The sequence below is a fragment of the Populus euphratica genome, unplaced genomic scaffold (genome assembly GCF_000495115.2).
Source record: "Populus euphratica unplaced genomic scaffold, PopEup_1.0 scaffold8.1, whole genome shotgun sequence".
NCBI lineage: Eukaryota > Viridiplantae > Streptophyta > Magnoliopsida > Malpighiales > Salicaceae > Populus > Populus euphratica.
The window spans coordinates 3,044,130-3,060,764 of record NW_011499855.1 but is presented as its reverse complement, the minus strand read 5'-3'; the positions used below and the strand labels follow the sequence as shown (position 1 = coordinate 3,060,764).

At 35.0% G+C, this 16,635-nt stretch overlaps 2 protein-coding genes across 5 annotated transcripts; one reads left to right on the top strand and one right to left on the bottom strand.

Moving 5' to 3' along the window:
- Positions 1-692: 692 nt before the first annotated feature.
- OVA4 (Nucleotidylyl transferase superfamily protein) lies at positions 693-8,663 on the bottom strand. 3 transcript variants are annotated; one of them, XM_011022639.1, is made up of 16 exons: positions 8,523-8,663; positions 8,278-8,418; positions 8,085-8,172; positions 7,954-7,995; positions 6,066-6,155; positions 5,837-5,959; positions 5,158-5,229; positions 4,777-4,889; positions 4,652-4,673; positions 4,488-4,553; positions 3,826-3,882; positions 3,302-3,348; positions 3,074-3,155; positions 2,765-2,854; positions 1,682-1,895; positions 693-1,289 (listed from the first exon to the last, which is right to left on the bottom strand). In XM_011022639.1, exons 1-15 carry the CDS (start codon positions 8,591-8,593, stop codon positions 1,761-1,763), a joined length of 1,239 nt encoding a protein of 412 aa, XP_011020941.1. In that variant the 5' UTR covers positions 8,594-8,663; the 3' UTR covers positions 693-1,289; positions 1,682-1,760. The 3 variants fall into 3 exon arrangements, with proteins under 3 accessions (XP_011020941.1, XP_011020942.1, XP_011020943.1); XM_011022640.1 differs by having other exon boundaries at positions 1,761-1,895; XM_011022641.1 differs by lacking the exon at positions 8,523-8,663 and having other exon boundaries at positions 8,278-8,477.
- A 1,206-nt stretch (positions 8,664-9,869) lies between these two features.
- LOC105123142 (protein TOC75-3, chloroplastic-like) lies at positions 9,870-14,303 on the top strand. 2 transcript variants are annotated; one of them, XM_011022642.1, is made up of 7 exons: positions 9,870-11,174; positions 11,787-12,008; positions 12,111-12,218; positions 12,326-12,517; positions 12,617-12,865; positions 13,300-13,554; positions 13,755-14,303. In XM_011022642.1, the coding sequence occupies exons 1-7, from the start codon at positions 9,972-9,974 to the stop codon at positions 13,992-13,994; spliced, it is 2,469 nt and encodes an 822-aa protein (XP_011020944.1). In that variant the 5' UTR covers positions 9,870-9,971; the 3' UTR covers positions 13,995-14,303. The 2 variants fall into 2 exon arrangements, with proteins under 2 accessions (XP_011020944.1, XP_011020945.1); XM_011022643.1 differs by having other exon boundaries at positions 9,873-11,126.
- The last annotated feature ends 2,332 nt before the right edge of the window (positions 14,304-16,635 follow it).

Sequence of the window (16,635 nt, the reverse complement as noted above, 5' to 3'; positions counted from 1 at the left end):
AAAATTGTTTTAATAAAAAATAATTAACCAATGTTGACTCACGGATCCCACAAGTATATATGTATATTGTTCTTAAAATAATAAATACACATGCGTATACCAAAAATAAAAATAAAAAAAGTACAAATAAAACACTACAGAAACTAAGATTTAAAATGTAAAAGCCCTCCTGAAACTTGAGTAAAAAATGAAACTCCACCCTAAACTAAAAATAAATCTAAACTTTTCATTCTATTTAAGCAGCTTAAGTGATAGTGTTCTGATATAATGATGAGAACCAAGGATTTTTCAAGTTGAGTGGAGTTCTGACACGAATTTTGAGTTTTAATTAAAACTATTTATTTTAGATTAGGATTATTTTTATTAGGGTTGCGATTTTACCTTTATTAAAAATATTTTTTAGACTTATATCGTATATAAATAACGGAGGCTTTCTAAACATTCTGATAATAAGAAATTATCGAAATTCTCAAAAACCTTTCCAAACTTTCTGTAAAAGCATCTCTCTCCTTGAACATGGCATCATGTAAATCCCACTCTCGAATCCTGATAGCTGCGGAAGCGTCTTGGCCTTTAGGGCGTTTTTAGCAGCTGTGCTCAAAACACCAACGAGGCCCAAACGTGTTTAGGATAGCTGATTGCCGAGACAAATAAAACATTTTTAACATCAAGATATAAAAATAATTAAAAAATTAATTTTAAACAAAATAATCAACTTTGAAGAAAATACCATTTGAAACACATCTCAAAGAGCTCTAGCTCTAGATAATAAAGGATGACGGCCGAGCCACATATCCCTTCCTTCCAATGATTGCTTTCTTCTTTTTCTAGCGTGCTAGCGGTTTTTTTTTTTTCCCTCGCCAAGTTATTCAACTAGGAGAAATAATCGCCAAAACATGAGAACACTTGTAGATATTTGTACCTGATTCAAGATATGCTAATCGGTAACATCCATGTCAATAAGCCTATGATTTAATAAACACTCCTGCCCTCCTCCATCGAGAAAAAGGTTTCAAGTTCGAGAGTCACTCAAGAAAAAGAATTTGAAGTTTTCAAAACCCATTACTCTTGTCTTCGCCCACTGCCATTTCATCTATACCCTTTTAGCTCACGTCTTATTGAGTTAACCTACCCTTTAGCCCGCTGTTGTAATCAATTCTCTGTTCATTGAAGTAGTTAAAGATCCAATGACAATGGCGTCTGCTGGAATTTGAGACGAAAGACAACGAATGAATGAGTCCTTAATCAATCCGAGTACAAAAATCTACACGATCATTCCTCCTAGGCACCTGCGAGATATATAAATGAATTACCATAATTAGATTCATCTAGCAGATGTTAGTTGAGATAAGTTCGTGTTTTTACAGACTAACAAAAGTTTTTCTACACAATTTGGCCTGACCGCGATTCTGGAGAGACAATTTCTCGGAAAACATTTGTTAATCTACTCCTAGAACAATTAATTTTTCAGTTGGTTTGGGACACTGTAAAAAATTAAATGTAATTTTCATGATAGATACAGCACAACACGTGGACTTTTCCCACGTCAGTAGCCCAAATGCGAGATTAAATTGAAACAGTTTTTAAATTCTGTAAATAGTTTAAAGGATATTCAAAGCACTAATCCAACCAAAAATTTCTTTATTTGAAAGAATAGCTAAATCAATAATTATCACCTCACCAAGTTTATGCTCATGGTTATGTTCCATGCAAAGCTGAGCAAAGGAAGTTGATTTTTAAGATTTCTGAAAAGGGCTTGCCTATCTCCGCAGGAATCCCATTGCTTGGTATACATTTTTTAGAGTTGCATCTGCAATCTCTGAAGCTTTTCTGGCACCTTCCTCCAAAACACTATCCAGATAAGCCGAATCAGAATGTATTTCCTCATACCGAACCTGAAAAGGTTGAGAACTTCATTGATGATGGGGACACCAAAATAAATGATTATGACAGAAAAAGTGGAGGCCAAGTTGGTTCTCAGCATAGATGCTCTTTGGCACAATATATAAAACATGCCATCATTAGGTGGAAAACACAGCCACATATGATTAGATTATTTTACTATAAAAACTGCATATGAATTGTCAGTGATCAAAAAAAGCAAACTGTGCCGGAACATGCAACTGTAAGGTCAATAACTGATAGAGGCAGCATAAACTAATTGGCACCCATTTTCAGGGATTTACGATCAATTAGCAGGTTGGGCATCAAACTATCTATTTCCAGCAGTCTTCAACGCAAGTTCACCAACCAGCAAGTTACATGGCACTAGGCAACATAAAATCAGACTGCAGTTTTCCAAAATTTCTCTAGGTACTCGTTAGCTGGTGAAAATTCCCAGGTTCAGAGTAGGACAACAGACAAAACCAAGTTTGGAATGATCAATGATACTGCACATACAAGTGCAGCAGCAATCAATTGTATCAGCAGTACTCCTGAGGAGGGGGGCAGGGATAGGGAAGGACAGTACATGTAGATTACTAACAATATCTGTAATAAAATATAGAAAGGCATAGAAATGACTCCTCCATACTTTCTGTTCTCTGAAGTACATCAGCTGAGATCAAACTAAGTGCAAATGGGAAAGCAACTGATTTTCATGAACTCCAGTCAAAAGCCATATGCTACAATCATGTTGCACTGGTACTGGCATGTTCAGTTACACAACAATAATCACTTCAGTATCTAAGACAACTTGTGTAACCCAGTATAGCACTTGTCCCTGACCCTAGTGAAAGAGAAAGGCATGTATAGAGGTAGAAACCTGGATGGGATGTAGATGTTCAATCAAGGCATCTGTTAGGAGAGGTTTGAATGAGCCCCAATTCAAACCCTGACATTCCTTTGCTACATCCTACAATCAGTGTTCAGCAGACATGGTCAGAGTGGAATATCATAAGACCTCACAACTGCCCAGAATTACAAGATCAATCATTTCCTCAAAACACAGTTGCCAACATTCTTCAATCCCGAGATTAAAGAAAAGATTGAATATGAAACACAAGGTCAGAGAATCATGAACAGGCATAAAGCAAGGAATTGACCAAAGTAAATAAGATGTGAATTACAACACCTCTTTCGTCTTGCCTGAAACGAGCTGATATACCGAAAGAAGATTGTTGCATTCAGGCCTTTCAGGATTGTCAAATTCCAGTCTGCGTGAATTGCAAGAGGAAAAGTGAAAGGTACAAGATGAGAGGGACCTTAAGATATGATGCTCCAGAAAATGTTCTTGGATCAAAAGATATAGAAAAGAGGGGAAAAAAGCAATCACAATTTTCAAGATGGAAAGAGAACTAACGCTGGAAATGAATCAGTTTTGCAACGCTTGATCTTGTTTGCTATTACCTACAAGACAAAAGGACCTGTTGAGTGACCGTCATTTTTTCCAATAAGAGTTTCATTTTTTCCAATAAGTGTTTCAAAATTTATAAGCATGAAATTCACAGAACCATAATCAAAATATCGTTCATGATACCTCGAGATTTAACGATTACACAGTTTATGGAAAGCCAATTTTAAAAGTCAACATTTTGACAGGAGCAAAATCATCAAGGTTTTAATATTTCTCCCATAATTTCAAGATTTAATGATAACACAAAGTTTATGGAAAGATGAGTCCTGCTAATTAGTTATTGAATTTGGCAGGACCAAGGTGCTAAAATTCTTCATTTTCACACCACAGAAAAATATCAACCATCACTTGAGCTCTCAATGAAATTATAATCATACCTTATAGTGTTTATAGTAGCAAACATTTCTTATATTTAATGTCACACTGTTCAGAGCAAAATACATGTAAAGGAAATCACTGACTCAACTCACATCTTTTGGATCAAGAAGATTGATTCGAGACTGGTCAGAAGGTGCAGACTTCGACATCTGTAAGATTAAACCACAAGAAAATGTTAGTAAGTGGCAATCTTTTCTATGGACAAGAGAAAAGAAGTTTAAGAGTTATTTGTTTGGTTAACTTGCTGCGTTTCTGCCTATATGGTCAGAGCATAAACTGCTGCCCATTATTAGAAACTTAAATGCCAAATCATATTTTTTCTGCAATGGCAGAAACCAAAGGACAACTTTGAATCTGTGTACAAGAAAATCAGTGCACCAACATAAAATAATTATCAATAAATTGTTAAGACACTTCTTCCAAACAATGAAATGCCATTAATTGGTAAACAACCAATTGTGAATTTGGGTAGTGGTAAAGTGGCTTAAGTGCATTCGCACCCCTTCCTCTTCAGCTGTGAGTTTTGTAAATGCAGGCCTTGCATGGATTTATTGCTTCAGATGATGAGATGATGACAGTAGAAAAGGAAATGGAAAACAGAATACGAACAGAAGAAAGTCCATCCCCTAAGAAAATCAATTGGGTTTTGCTCACAAATCAAGTCTGTATTCAATGCCTTGATTGATGCAAAGATAAATTTCTCAAGCCTGCCAACTTAAAACTACAAAACCATAAATTAAAATAAGTAGAGCACCTTGGAAAGACCATCAGTTAGTGACATAACTCGGGCTCCAGCTGGTGGTATAAGTGGTTCAGGGACCTACATGTGAAAAATTATCACGGAAAAATTGTCACACTTGTTATTTCATCATGAAATGTAAGATAACCAGAAATCAAGAAACAGAACCAAGCATCAACCTTAAAGATAGCACCTCCTCGCCTGTGGCAGAATACAAAAGCAGTCAAGAAATGATGACATATAGTCTAGTCTTTTCAAAAACATAGATATATTTTGTAGCTCTAAGTAGAGATGTAATTTTTACCCTCCCAATTTTTTCCACTTCCTTCCTCCATATAAATAATTAACACGTTCAGCCAGTTCACGGGTCAACTCCAGATGTTGCTTCTGATCCTCACCAACTGGGACAAAATCAGACTGCAGAAGCATGCTGCAATTTATAAGGATTTTGCATTCAGGTTGATTACTATTTTTACACCAACAGAAAGGTAAATTAGGACTAGAGAATGAGATAATCAATAACTAATCCTGATCAAACATATCACACTCATTGCGCGTCAGAAAATTCCTCAACCGCCTACTTTCTCATTATCTGTGACACTAAATTACAAAAGGATCCAGATATTGTTATAAAACTTCTAAAAGATAAAAGTTTCACAAAATATGTGCTCATGTTGGAAACCACCTGATACAAGAGAATATCAGAAGCCATAAGAACTGGATAAGTCAGAAGAGCAACCCCGACATTTTCATCCCCCTGCAGAGGAAAAAACCATGATATAAAGTTAGTTCAAACAGCAGAAAGGGTTATAACAATAGCATAAAGTAAGAGAAAATGTAGAGTCTGCTACGAAGACCTTACATCTCCTGACACTAAATGTGAAGCGTTGACACTAGTGATGGTTAGTAATGATAATTGTTGTTCTATGGTAATACAGAATGCAACTAGACATGCTTTGAGAAGATATATGCAAAATAAATAAATAAATAAACATTTTGCCATTTGGCTTCCTCCACTAAACAAAAACTAGATGTTTCTTGTTTTTCAAAAGAAAGGATCCTTGGATATTGCCAGAACACTGTTCTTTATGCTAGATGAACCTTTTTTCTTTTTTTCTTTTTTGTGATAGATGAAAACAGTTTACATATTCAATTCCTGTCAGTTTTAATACATGTTTACAGGTTGGACAGAAGTCACAGAACTCCATCCACAACAACCTGTTATCTTATGCATGGAAATACCAATGTCAATGATAAGATGCACATGGTATAACCAAAGAAAATACTCCATAGAACTTGATGTGAATGGGAATAGCTGCTCAAGCAACAGGATATCAAGTGTTAATATTGAGCTACACACCCACCGCCTTACGGGATTTCTCTTTAAACTGGATCATTCTGTTAAGCCAACCAATTGGCGTGGCAGAACTTAAAAGCCACATAAGCTCGACATGTGCATGAACATGAGACTGTACAAATACAGAAGCCTGCAGGTATATCAGGATAATCAGACTAATTTAATAAACATCAATGCCAAATATCTACTCAAACTACTGAGTCAGCAGCATTATCAAGGATCAATAGCTGCAAGACCTTTGAAGCATCTATACCACAAGCCAAATAAATTGCTGCTGTATCCCTTGTTGCCTTAGACAATTCTTTTGTATCATATGGTAGTGTAATCTGGAAGTTCAACAGAAAATCTGTGACAGTTAAGAATTGTCCAATTATGTTGTATAAGAACAAGAAAAAATGATGTGAAATTTAAAAGATCAAGGATATGTAGTCCCCAGGAAACTGAACCCCACCAACCATGAATCAAGGCATAAACAAGAAAATCAGGTTAGAATTCACATCTCCACCCCTCTCAAGTAAAAGAACATGCCCAGTGTTTTCGAGAAGTGCCTGTGAACATGATGCATTAGACTCCTACTTTTCACACAGTTTCTCAGAAAAAGTCAAGGATTCATCAGGTTCCTCATTGGGGTGCTTTTAATAATAAGCATGTCACTCAAATTTTTGCTTACAACAGGTTAGTTGGGCACCCAATTTTGTATAGCACTAATATTGTTTTAAATTAGTTAAGATTCAGCATAAAGACAGATCTATGGAAAGAGTTCTTGTAAAGGTCCATCATCTATGAAATTCTAACCTTAATTCCAGGGGAGCATGAGAACACAGTAACATCAATCAATTAACCCAACCTGCTCCTCAACAAAAAGAGAAAAAGGGAACATCCAGATGTTCCATGTAGTGGCAGTGACAGCACTTTCTATTTTTTTTCCCCAAAATCATAATTACGAAAAAGAAAAGGGAATATTTGGTTTGATCAAATTAACACTGTTATAATGGGAGAGTTATCAAGAAAAGAGAAGAGGATGAACCTTTAAAACTCATTAGGAAACATTATCTTTTTCAAGAACAGGATAGAGCTATGAGAGTTTTGGAGGGAATTTAACCTTTTACTCCTTCCAAAATAAAAGATCTCAGCATCACAAATTTGGTGTTGAGTAGGTAAGAGAATTTGATGTATAAACTTGTTCTTTTCATGGTATCCTTATGATTAACTCCACCCTAAAGGATATAGTAATACTTAACTAATTATACGTCTCATTTTACTCTCTTGCCAAAAAGAGGGGATGGCAAACCCCTTTTCCACTGCCATACATTCAAACAAAAAACATAACTTCCCTAGAATTACTTATGCAGCATTACTTTTTCTTTGAAAAAATCTCTCTCCCCCAACCCCCCACCACAGAAACACAATCCAAAGACGTGACAGGCAAAAGTATTGTTATAAATGTATATATGCGCCCCCTGTGCTCTACATGTTTATCAAGAAAGGTGATTCTTTAAAAGTTGAGCAAACACAACAGTTTCAACTTGAAAATATATAGAAATAAATAGCTCCCAAATTCAGAGTGAGGCAAGTCATTCTATCAAATATGCCAAAAACATAAATGTCCTAGCACTAACCCTACATGAGAGTGTAAATTTTGATAAGAATCATTTCCCAAGATTGGCCTGGGATGACTATTCTCTCACTCTCCAATTGGTTAAATCAAACGATCCCTCTCTTCACCGGCTTTCTCCCCAGATTGAACTCTCTAACCCCTTCACACCAAAAGGTACCTTAAGTCTCACATTTATCTATTTATGATTTGATTTGGGCAGCGAAAGCAGGCAGGCTATCCCCTACTATAAGTATCCTAATATTCAAAAAAATAAAGCATCGACAAGTTTCCCACGTAGCCAATCAGGGGATAAGTCCTAACATTATAAAAACTGCAAGGCTAATCAATGGAAATTCAAAAACTTATTAAAAAGAATGCTAAACAAATAGGACTAAAGCAATGCAGACATCTAAACAAATTTTCCTAATTTTTAAACATCAAACAAATTCTTCCTTCAGCTCAGTTGCACTACATAGAATCTATGAAATCTAAAATTACTCTGAATATGAAGTTTGGAAACTACATACCGCGTGGAGGTCTACTATGAAGAAGAGAGTCTCGTATGTATTCTGCAACAGTTATAGCAAATCATGTCAAGAAACTGAGTCAGTTTTTTTTTTTTAAAAAAAAGGAAAAGAAATAGTAGCCAAAAAAGAACCTGAAGAGCAATCCAGTTCTTAATGGCACCAAGATAATTCCCTAGGTGAACAGATCCTGTTGGTTGCACTCCAGACACTATCCTCTTCCTGTCAACAAAAATAAAAATAAAAATCAAGTAATTAAATTTAAAAAAAAAGCTTACAGCTCCGAGCTAGCAAAACAAAAAGGCGATAATTCGAGTCATATATTACTTTACAGTCACAGAGGTTCGAGAGTCCTCAGGAGAAGTTTGTTGAGAGTGCGAGACGTCGCAATAGCAGCGGAAACCGTTGCTGTATTTTGAATTTTGTCGAATTCGCACACTTCTACTTGCAAAGCCATTCAATTTTGAACTGAAATCGGAGAGGGAGTGAATGTGAGAGTAGAGAGGCGACATACTATTTAAATACGCAACAAAGTAACTGCATGAAATATAGAGCGTAGAGAGAGAGCGTACATTGAAGAAGAGGAGAGTTGAGGTGCGGAGTTTGAAAGGATGAGAAAGTGAGACAGAATAGCGCGTCCCATGTTCGATTTCCTCCTCTGCCTTTGCGAGCAAGCGGCTCAACTCCACTTCCTCCTCTCACTTGATAATAAGAACGATAAAAGACCTCTTTTCAAAATTACAAAAACCCTATTTTGCCCTCTTTGTTTTGTTTCCAAAAATCTCGCCCCCTGTAATTCATTTTCTTGTTCAATTTACCCCAACTTTTCCAACATAGCGAAAAGCCACATGTTTCCTTCTTTTTTTTTCACTAACAAATCACAAACCGCTTTGATTATCAAACTCTGTGTCTCTTGTAATATATGTTGTTTTTTTAAAATATTTTAAAAATATATATATTAAAATATTTTTTTGTATTAATATATCAAAAAAATTTAAAACTTAATTTTATATTTTTCAAAGCTAAAAACATTTTGACATGATTATTTTAAGGTTTAATCTCGTTTATTTTATCGTTATACTTTAAAAAATTATATTTTATATCTTGAAATTTATACATGCTTTAACATTTAATACTTTTAAAAAAAATCAGTAATAAATATTTGATTATTTACATGATTATTATTATTATTTATTTAATAACAAAAGACAACTTTGTTATTAAAATAATATTACAACTTTACCAAAAATATTAAAAAATAAAATGTGATAAACAGTATGTCATCCCTTTTAGGCTTTTTACCGGATATTTTATTTGCATAATCCAAACTCCTACATTTTTAACACTTAGATTTTAATAATTCAGATCTTTTTTATTTATTTTTTTCAAGTGAAAAGGTAGAAAATTATTTTTTATTTTTTTATTAACTTTGAATCAATATGTTTTTAATATTTTTAAATTATTTTAATTTATTAATATCAAAAATAATTTTTTTAAAATAAAAAAATATTATTAACATGTATTATAGTATAAAAAATTATTTAAAAAATAATTATAATTATATTAACAAACGAACAATAACAACACAGACTTAAGATTTTAAGAACATAGAAATACGCATCGCTAAACTTTTAATACAAAATAGTTAGGGTTTATGATTTGAGGTTTTCAAAATGCCTAAGGTTTATTGTGTTTTATGGCATACATGAGATTTTGTCAGAGCAGATATTTGGATAAAACATTCTATTGTAGAATTATTTGAGTGTTTATTAAATTGAAGATTATAATCCAGATTGAAGCTTAGACTATGAGAAGTCAAATTAGTTTCCAATGCAATTTATAAGGGCTAGATTGATATTTCCCTTTTTTTCCCTTTCATTTCTCCTACGTAACCAAGACCAACCCTATGAACTTGAACTTAATTAAAAAAAGAAAACACGAGTGCACACTTTACTTGAGGAGTTGAGCTATCTATCTTGATAGCAGTCATTCCTTCTCCCCCCTCTCCCTCTCCAAAAACCATGTCCTTCACCGCATCCAGCAACCTCCTTCCCAACACAGCCATCCTCTCCTCCCGCAGAAAGCAAAGCGCCAGCTTCAATCCACGCGCATCCTCCATCAAATGCGATCTCTTTTCCCCCACTTCTTCCCCTTCACCACTAAACCCTAAACCCCACTCCAACTCCAACTCCAATTCCAAACAACCAAAAATCCAAAATTCCCTCCTTAAAGCCCTCACCTTCTCCGGCACCGCCGCTGCCGCCAGTATCTTTTTCCGCCTCACCCCCGTCATCGACGGCGGTGGAGGCAATTGTGGAGGCGGAGGAGGAGGAGGAGGGGGCGGGGACGGAGGAGGAGGAGGAGAGTTCTGGAAGCAGCTGTTTTTTGAAGCGCCGGCGAATGCCGATGAGTCACAATCGGAAGATTGGGACTCACACGGATTGCCAGCCAACATTGTTGTTCAATTAAACAAGCTTAGCGGTTTCAAAAAATACAAACTATCAGAAATTCTGTTCTTCGACCGGCGAAGATGGACTACTATAGGCACGGAAGACTCGTTTTTCGAGATGGTTTCTCTCCGTCCTGGCGGAGTTTACACGAAAGCTCAGTTACAAAAGGAACTTGAAAGTCTAGCTACTTGCGGAATGTTCGAGAAAGTGGATATGGAAGGAAAGACAAATCCTGATGGAACTATAGGGATCACAATTTCCTTCACTGAAAGCACATGGCAATCAGCTGATAAGTTTAGGTGCATTAATGTTGGATTAATGCAGCAATCGAAGCCGATCGAAATGGATTCAGATATGACTGATAAGGAGAAGTTGGAGTATTATAGGAGTCAGGAGAAGGATTATAGGAGGAGGATTGAGAGGGCAAGGCCATGTTTGTTGCCTACGCAGGTACATAGGGAGGTTTTGCAGATGTTGAGGGAGCAGGGGAAGGTTAGTGCACGGTTGTTGCAGAAGATTAGAGATAGAGTGCAGAAATGGTATCATGACGAGGGGTATGCTTGTGCTCAAGTTGTTAATTTTGGGAATTTGAATACTAAGGAGGTGGTTTGTGAGGTTGTGGAAGGGGATGTTACTCAATTGGTTATTCAGTATCTGGATAAGTTGGGGAACGTTGTTGAAGGGCACACACAACTTCCTGTTGTCAAGAGAGAGTTGCCCAAACAGGTGAATGTCACACAACTTCCTGTTGTCAAGAGAGAGTTGCCCAAACAGGTGAATGTTTTTTTTTTGTTGCCTCTGTATGTTAGCTAGGTGCCTATTGATTGTCTATGCATGCGGATGCTTCATTGAGTTTAGGGCACAATCTAAGCTGTGGTTCTAGCTTAGTTATTTTTTTCTTTGTTCAGCAGTAACTGTAGATACCTGAGTACAGAGCATGGGTATATGATCACATCAAATCAGGTCTCTGAATACTAGTAAATTGTGAACAGACAAGATTGCTGCCGCTTTCTGTAGTGCATGTATAAATCTTCATCAATCTGCTCTCCTCTAAAAATTTTCTCCATATTATGGACAAAAGACATGAAAAGACAGATTCTTAAATTCTATTTCCATTTGATGATTAACTGTTCAACAATCTATTGTGATCCTCACACATAGAAACTCTAGAATTCATGCTCTTTGTGCTTTACTGCATTACCAGTCATGTTACAAATACTTAATGACAGTGTTTGGTGAAATAGATAAAGGATGGTCTATCATAATCTGCCCCTCCATTGACAATGCCTCCTTTTTTATACTGCTGACTTTTTAATATAATGAACTTTTGCTAATTGTTCATTTTTTAGGTTGATTTATTTTGCATTTTTTAATTGGTAACAACAGCTTCGACAAGGTCAAGTTTTTAACATTGAAGCTGGGAAACAAGCTCTGAGGAACATCAACTCCCTAGCCTTGTTTTCAAACATTGAAGTCAATCCGAGGCCAGATGAGAAGAATGAGGGAGGAATCATTGTTGAGATCAAGCTTAAAGAATTGGAGCCTAAATCGGCTGAAGTCAGTACAGAGTGGAGCATTGTTCCTGGACGTGGAGGACGTCCCACATTAGTATGTATATCCAGTTATGCAATTTGAACTTGCTTGTAGTTATTAGGGTTATAAATCTTAAATGCCAAAATTCCTATTTAATGCCATATCCCTCCTTTTCAGGCTTCATTCCAGCCTGGTGGAACTGTTTCCTTTGAACATCGGAATATCAAAGGGTTGAATCGGTCCATTCTTGGTTCTATAACCACCAGCAATTTCTTTTCGGCTCAGGTAATTTCTCTTGAAGATACATTTCCTTTTCTCAATAATTTTCAGGAATGGTTTGTTACCAATTTATGTGAGATTTCATTACTGAATGTCCCATGGAGTTTCCTCAGGAGGATCTGTCTTTTAAGCTTGAGTATGTTCATCCATATTTGGATGGTGTATATAGTTCACGAAACCAAACTCTCCGTGCAAGCTGCTTCAACATCCGGAAACTAAGTCCAGTCTTTACTGGTGGTCCAGGTGTGGATGAAGTCCCTCCGATATGGGTTGACCGGACTGGCATGAAAGCTAACATTACAGAGGTGAATGTTCTCCTATGTCCAAATCTAGGTGCTCGAAAACATCTTTAAATTCAATAAAATGATTTCCTAATGAGTGGATATATGTTATGCGTGGAACAGAATTTTACCCGTCAGAGCAAATTCACCTATGGGATTGTGATGGAGGAGATAACAACAAGCGATGAAAGTAGCCATATCTCTTCAAATGGTCAAAGAGTATTGCCAAGTGGAGGAATTAGTGCAGATGGACCTCCAACAACTCTCAGTGGCACTGGCGTTGACCGGATGGCATTCTTACAGGCCAACATCACGCGTGACAACACCAAGTTTGTAAATGGAGCTGTAGTTGGTGATAGGAACGTTTTCCAGGTCAGAAAATCTTTTGTTAATTTATGGGTTGTTTTGGGAACCACAGCAGTACTATTGAGAATGGTGGAGCCAGTTTTTAAATTTCATAGTTCTTTTTTTTTTCTAATCAGAAATTAGCTGATCCGATGATCTGATTAGTTGAAGGATGATTCCATTTTCTTTCTAGGATTGGTTGAGAACAAACCAGACCTGGTTGTTTGAGTTGCCATAGACCCTTATTTCTTGTATTCAAGAGCCTCCTTGCGTGGTTTGTGAGTTTGGTGGATATTTTATGGTTTGATTTAATCGTAGGGGCTCATGCAAATTTGGGGCTGACAATGAGCACTGGGTTTTTACTCCTGTACATGAACATTCGGCTACTCTCATTCTTGTGATTTTCATATGTTAACTCTTCACTGCCTGGGTAACCTACATATTTTATGTATGAAGTGCAGGTGGACCAAGGCCTTGGCATTGGCAGCAAGTTTCCATTCTTCAACCGTCACCAGCTGACATTGACCCGATTTATCCAGTTGAAGGAGGTGGAGGAAGGTGCTGGGAAACCACCACCACCTGTACTAGTACTAAATGGCCATTATGGTGGTTGTGTTGGAGACCTTCCGAGTTATGATGCTTTTACTCTCGGGGGACCTTATTCTGTGAGGGGTTACAATATGGGTGAGCTGGGAGCAGCCAGAAACATTCTTGAGGTAAGTTTTACTGGAGACAACATTTTACCTAGGATCAAGATGAACTGTGTTCTAGCTTGTTCTTAATTGATGTTTCTTCTGAAAATGGAACCCTTGCAAGAACTAATTGTTTGCAGATGGTAAAATATGATTGTTCCCACAATCCATAGATTTGGACTTGCTGTCAGCTATCTGATCCCTCTTTTCAATGTTGCTTGCAGCTTGGAGCGGAGATACGCATACCTGTGAGAAATACACATGTTTATGCATTTGCAGAGCATGGCAACGATCTAGGAACTTCTAAGGATGTGAAGGGGAACCCAACAGAGGTCTACAGGCGAATGGGTCATGGTTCATCTTATGGAGTTGGTGTCAAGCTGGGTTTAGTTCGAGCTGAGTATGCTGTTGATCATAACACTGGCAATGGTTCAGTGTTCTTCCGGTTTGGAGAGAGATACTGAAAAGCTTTATTATCAATTTAGGTTGGATTAGCACATTTCGGCCATCAGATTTTTGGAATAACTGCCAGAGTTTTTGATAATCTGAAATCTCGTGTGATACTTAGAAGTAGTCTAGTAGATACATGATTCAATTTGAGTGGATCTTATCTAGTCAGTTGTTGGGAATCATATGCTTCGTGTCAGGCTTTGCAGGAGCTGAGAGATGTTGAGAAAACTGTGATGCCCCAGTTGTGGTTTGTGGACTCAAAAGACATTTGACTTTGCTTAGCATGTTATTGTTTTTTTTAGAGTGAAATAAAAATTATTTTTAGAAAGTGTTTTTGTTTTTGAAAATGTATTAAAATAATATGTATACTTTTAAAAATCATATATTTTTAATATTGGCATATTAAAATAATTTAAAAATATAAAAAAAAATTAATTTAAAATTAATTTTTTTTTTTAAAGTATGGTTATATTGTAAGATCAAATAAAATATTAGTTATTGATGTGCAAAATTCAGAAGTAATTTTGTGGTCAAGTGACTTCTGTCTCTTGTTCGATTTGTTGTCTTTTTTCCTGCTTGGAGCTCAGAGCATTTTCTTCATGTTGCTTGCGTGATCGGCCGAGTTTTCTTCTATTGTTTTATTTTTATCGTGTCGAGATATATGTTCTAGTGCGGAAGCCCTGCGTCCTTATATACGTACTGACCGTTTTGACATGCGCGTTTGCACGGGCATGAATCGATTTTCTTAAACATAATTTATCATATACAAAATCGTGATTAATTTTAGAAATAATTATAAAAACTTTCCTATAGTCTGATTAGAATTACATTTTCTTTCTACACTTTCATAATTGATACATTCCATCCTCTAGTTTATATGTTTATAATAGTTTATATCCTTAATAATACATTTTATTTGATTTGTTTTATCCAGAAAATAAAATGTAATTTATTAAAGCACAGAAAGAGTGAAATTAAATTGAACTATAGAAAGTTTATATAATTATCTCTTAATTTTATCATTGAACTTGTCTATTTTTTAAGATTTCAAACTATCACAAGGCAAATGTGACAGTTTAAAAGATATTCTTCATAAAGTGAGAAGCAAAGAAAACCTTTTATTTTAATAAAAATCATATTTTTCATTATTTTATAAAATAATAAAATATCTTAAGAATGGTAATAAATACTTCTTTAACTGATTTTTGGGGAATATATATATAAAAAAACTTGCATTAACTCGTGTGTCACAAGTCTTTATTGATAAATCAACCCAAAAAAAGAAAAGCATGGATCAGGCAGCGATTTAATGGATTAAAATTTTTGTTCCCTTTCTGTTCTTAATCCTGACTGTTAATCAGTTTGCACTTTCTTGCGCATTCAATTTTATGTAGGGATGAGAGATTCAGTTGCAGTGCAGCAATTGTATCTGCAAAGGGGTTGGTGGTAATAGACAGAGGGGAGCATTGAACTGCCGGAGGCAAAGCTACATTGAACAAACCTCCAGTTCCATGGTTAGTTTCCCAGCTCTTACATTCCATCATCCCTCTTTTTTTCATTAACAAAACTATTGTTAATGGAAGCCTGTCCAACACCGTCATGGTCTCTTTTTACCTGAATTTTCTTGCCTTTTCATTTCTGTTCATTTAAATTACTTTCTCAACTAAAAAAAAACCGGCATTTTTTTTTACTGTACTTCGTGTTTACAAATAATGAAGCACCAGCTATTTTTTTTAAATTTTATTCTTAATTTTTTTATTTGATTATTTTTAAATTTAATTTCATGAGATAAAGTTTTCAATTGAATTACAAAGATAAAATTTAAAGTGAGAGGATTAAAATATAAACATGGAAAAAATCTCAAAATTCTTATAATTTTTATTTTAATCAAAAAATTTATTTATTTATTTAATTTTCAATCATTGAGTTAGAAAAAAAAGAAAAATTTGCTGGAAACTTACGAAAGAGAAAGAAAATTGTTGTTTGGCCCCAGTTCAACTATATTATAAAACAAAAACAGAATTTTTGTGTTAATAGATTTCTCTTATAGAGAGGAATTCATTAAAGGTGATTTTTTATTAAAAAATAATAATTGGGAAGACAAATCAGGTTTACCCTTGATTTTATGGATTCGTTTGATTTTTAATTTTGTGATTGATTTGGATAATTTATATAGATTTTTATGGTATTTTTGAATGAAAATAAAATTTTAAAATAAATTTTCTTTTAAGATTTTTCATCCATAACATTGGTGATAGGATTCCAGGCTATTGGAGAAATAAATTTTCTTTTAAAATTTTAAAAGCATAAAATTCATTTCTGCCTAGTTTGCAAAGTAATTTGAGTTGTACGTTACAAAAAAATAAGAAAATATCGATGGTGTTCAGGTAATAGAGAAATTTTTGGGATCTTTAAATAGAAAAGTTAAAAGATCTAAAAAACATGACATAAAAGAATTTATAGGTTTTCTTTAAACCTTTGAGCAGAAGATTGAAAAAAAAAAAACAAAGGAATATTACTAAAACAAACATTGCAAGTAAAACTCAGTTTGAAGGAAACTATTAAGAATTTATTTAGATTGTAATGATAGTTGTGATTTAAAATATTTTTTATTTATAAATATTTTAAAATAATATTTTTTTATTTTTTTAAATT

Coding starts and splice junctions, on each gene's coding strand:
- OVA4 (XM_011022639.1), bottom strand. CDS start 8,593: ATGGGACGCGCTATTCTGTCTCACTTTCTCATCCTTTCAAACTCCGCA. Junction 7,996..8,084: donor AGAACTGGATTGCTCTTCAG/GTTCTTTTTTGG, acceptor TAACTGTTGCAG/AATACATACGAGACTCTCTT. Junction 3,883..4,487: donor TAACTGATGGTCTTTCCAAG/GTGCTCTACTTA, acceptor TTAATCTTACAG/ATGTCGAAGTCTGCACCTTC.
- LOC105123142 (XM_011022642.1), top strand. CDS start 9,972: ATGTCCTTCACCGCATCCAGCAACCTCCTTCCCAACACAGCCATCCTC. Junction 11,175..11,786: donor AGAGAGAGTTGCCCAAACAG/GTGAATGTTTTT, acceptor TGGTAACAACAG/CTTCGACAAGGTCAAGTTTT. Junction 12,219..12,325: donor GCAATTTCTTTTCGGCTCAG/GTAATTTCTCTT, acceptor GAGTTTCCTCAG/GAGGATCTGTCTTTTAAGCT.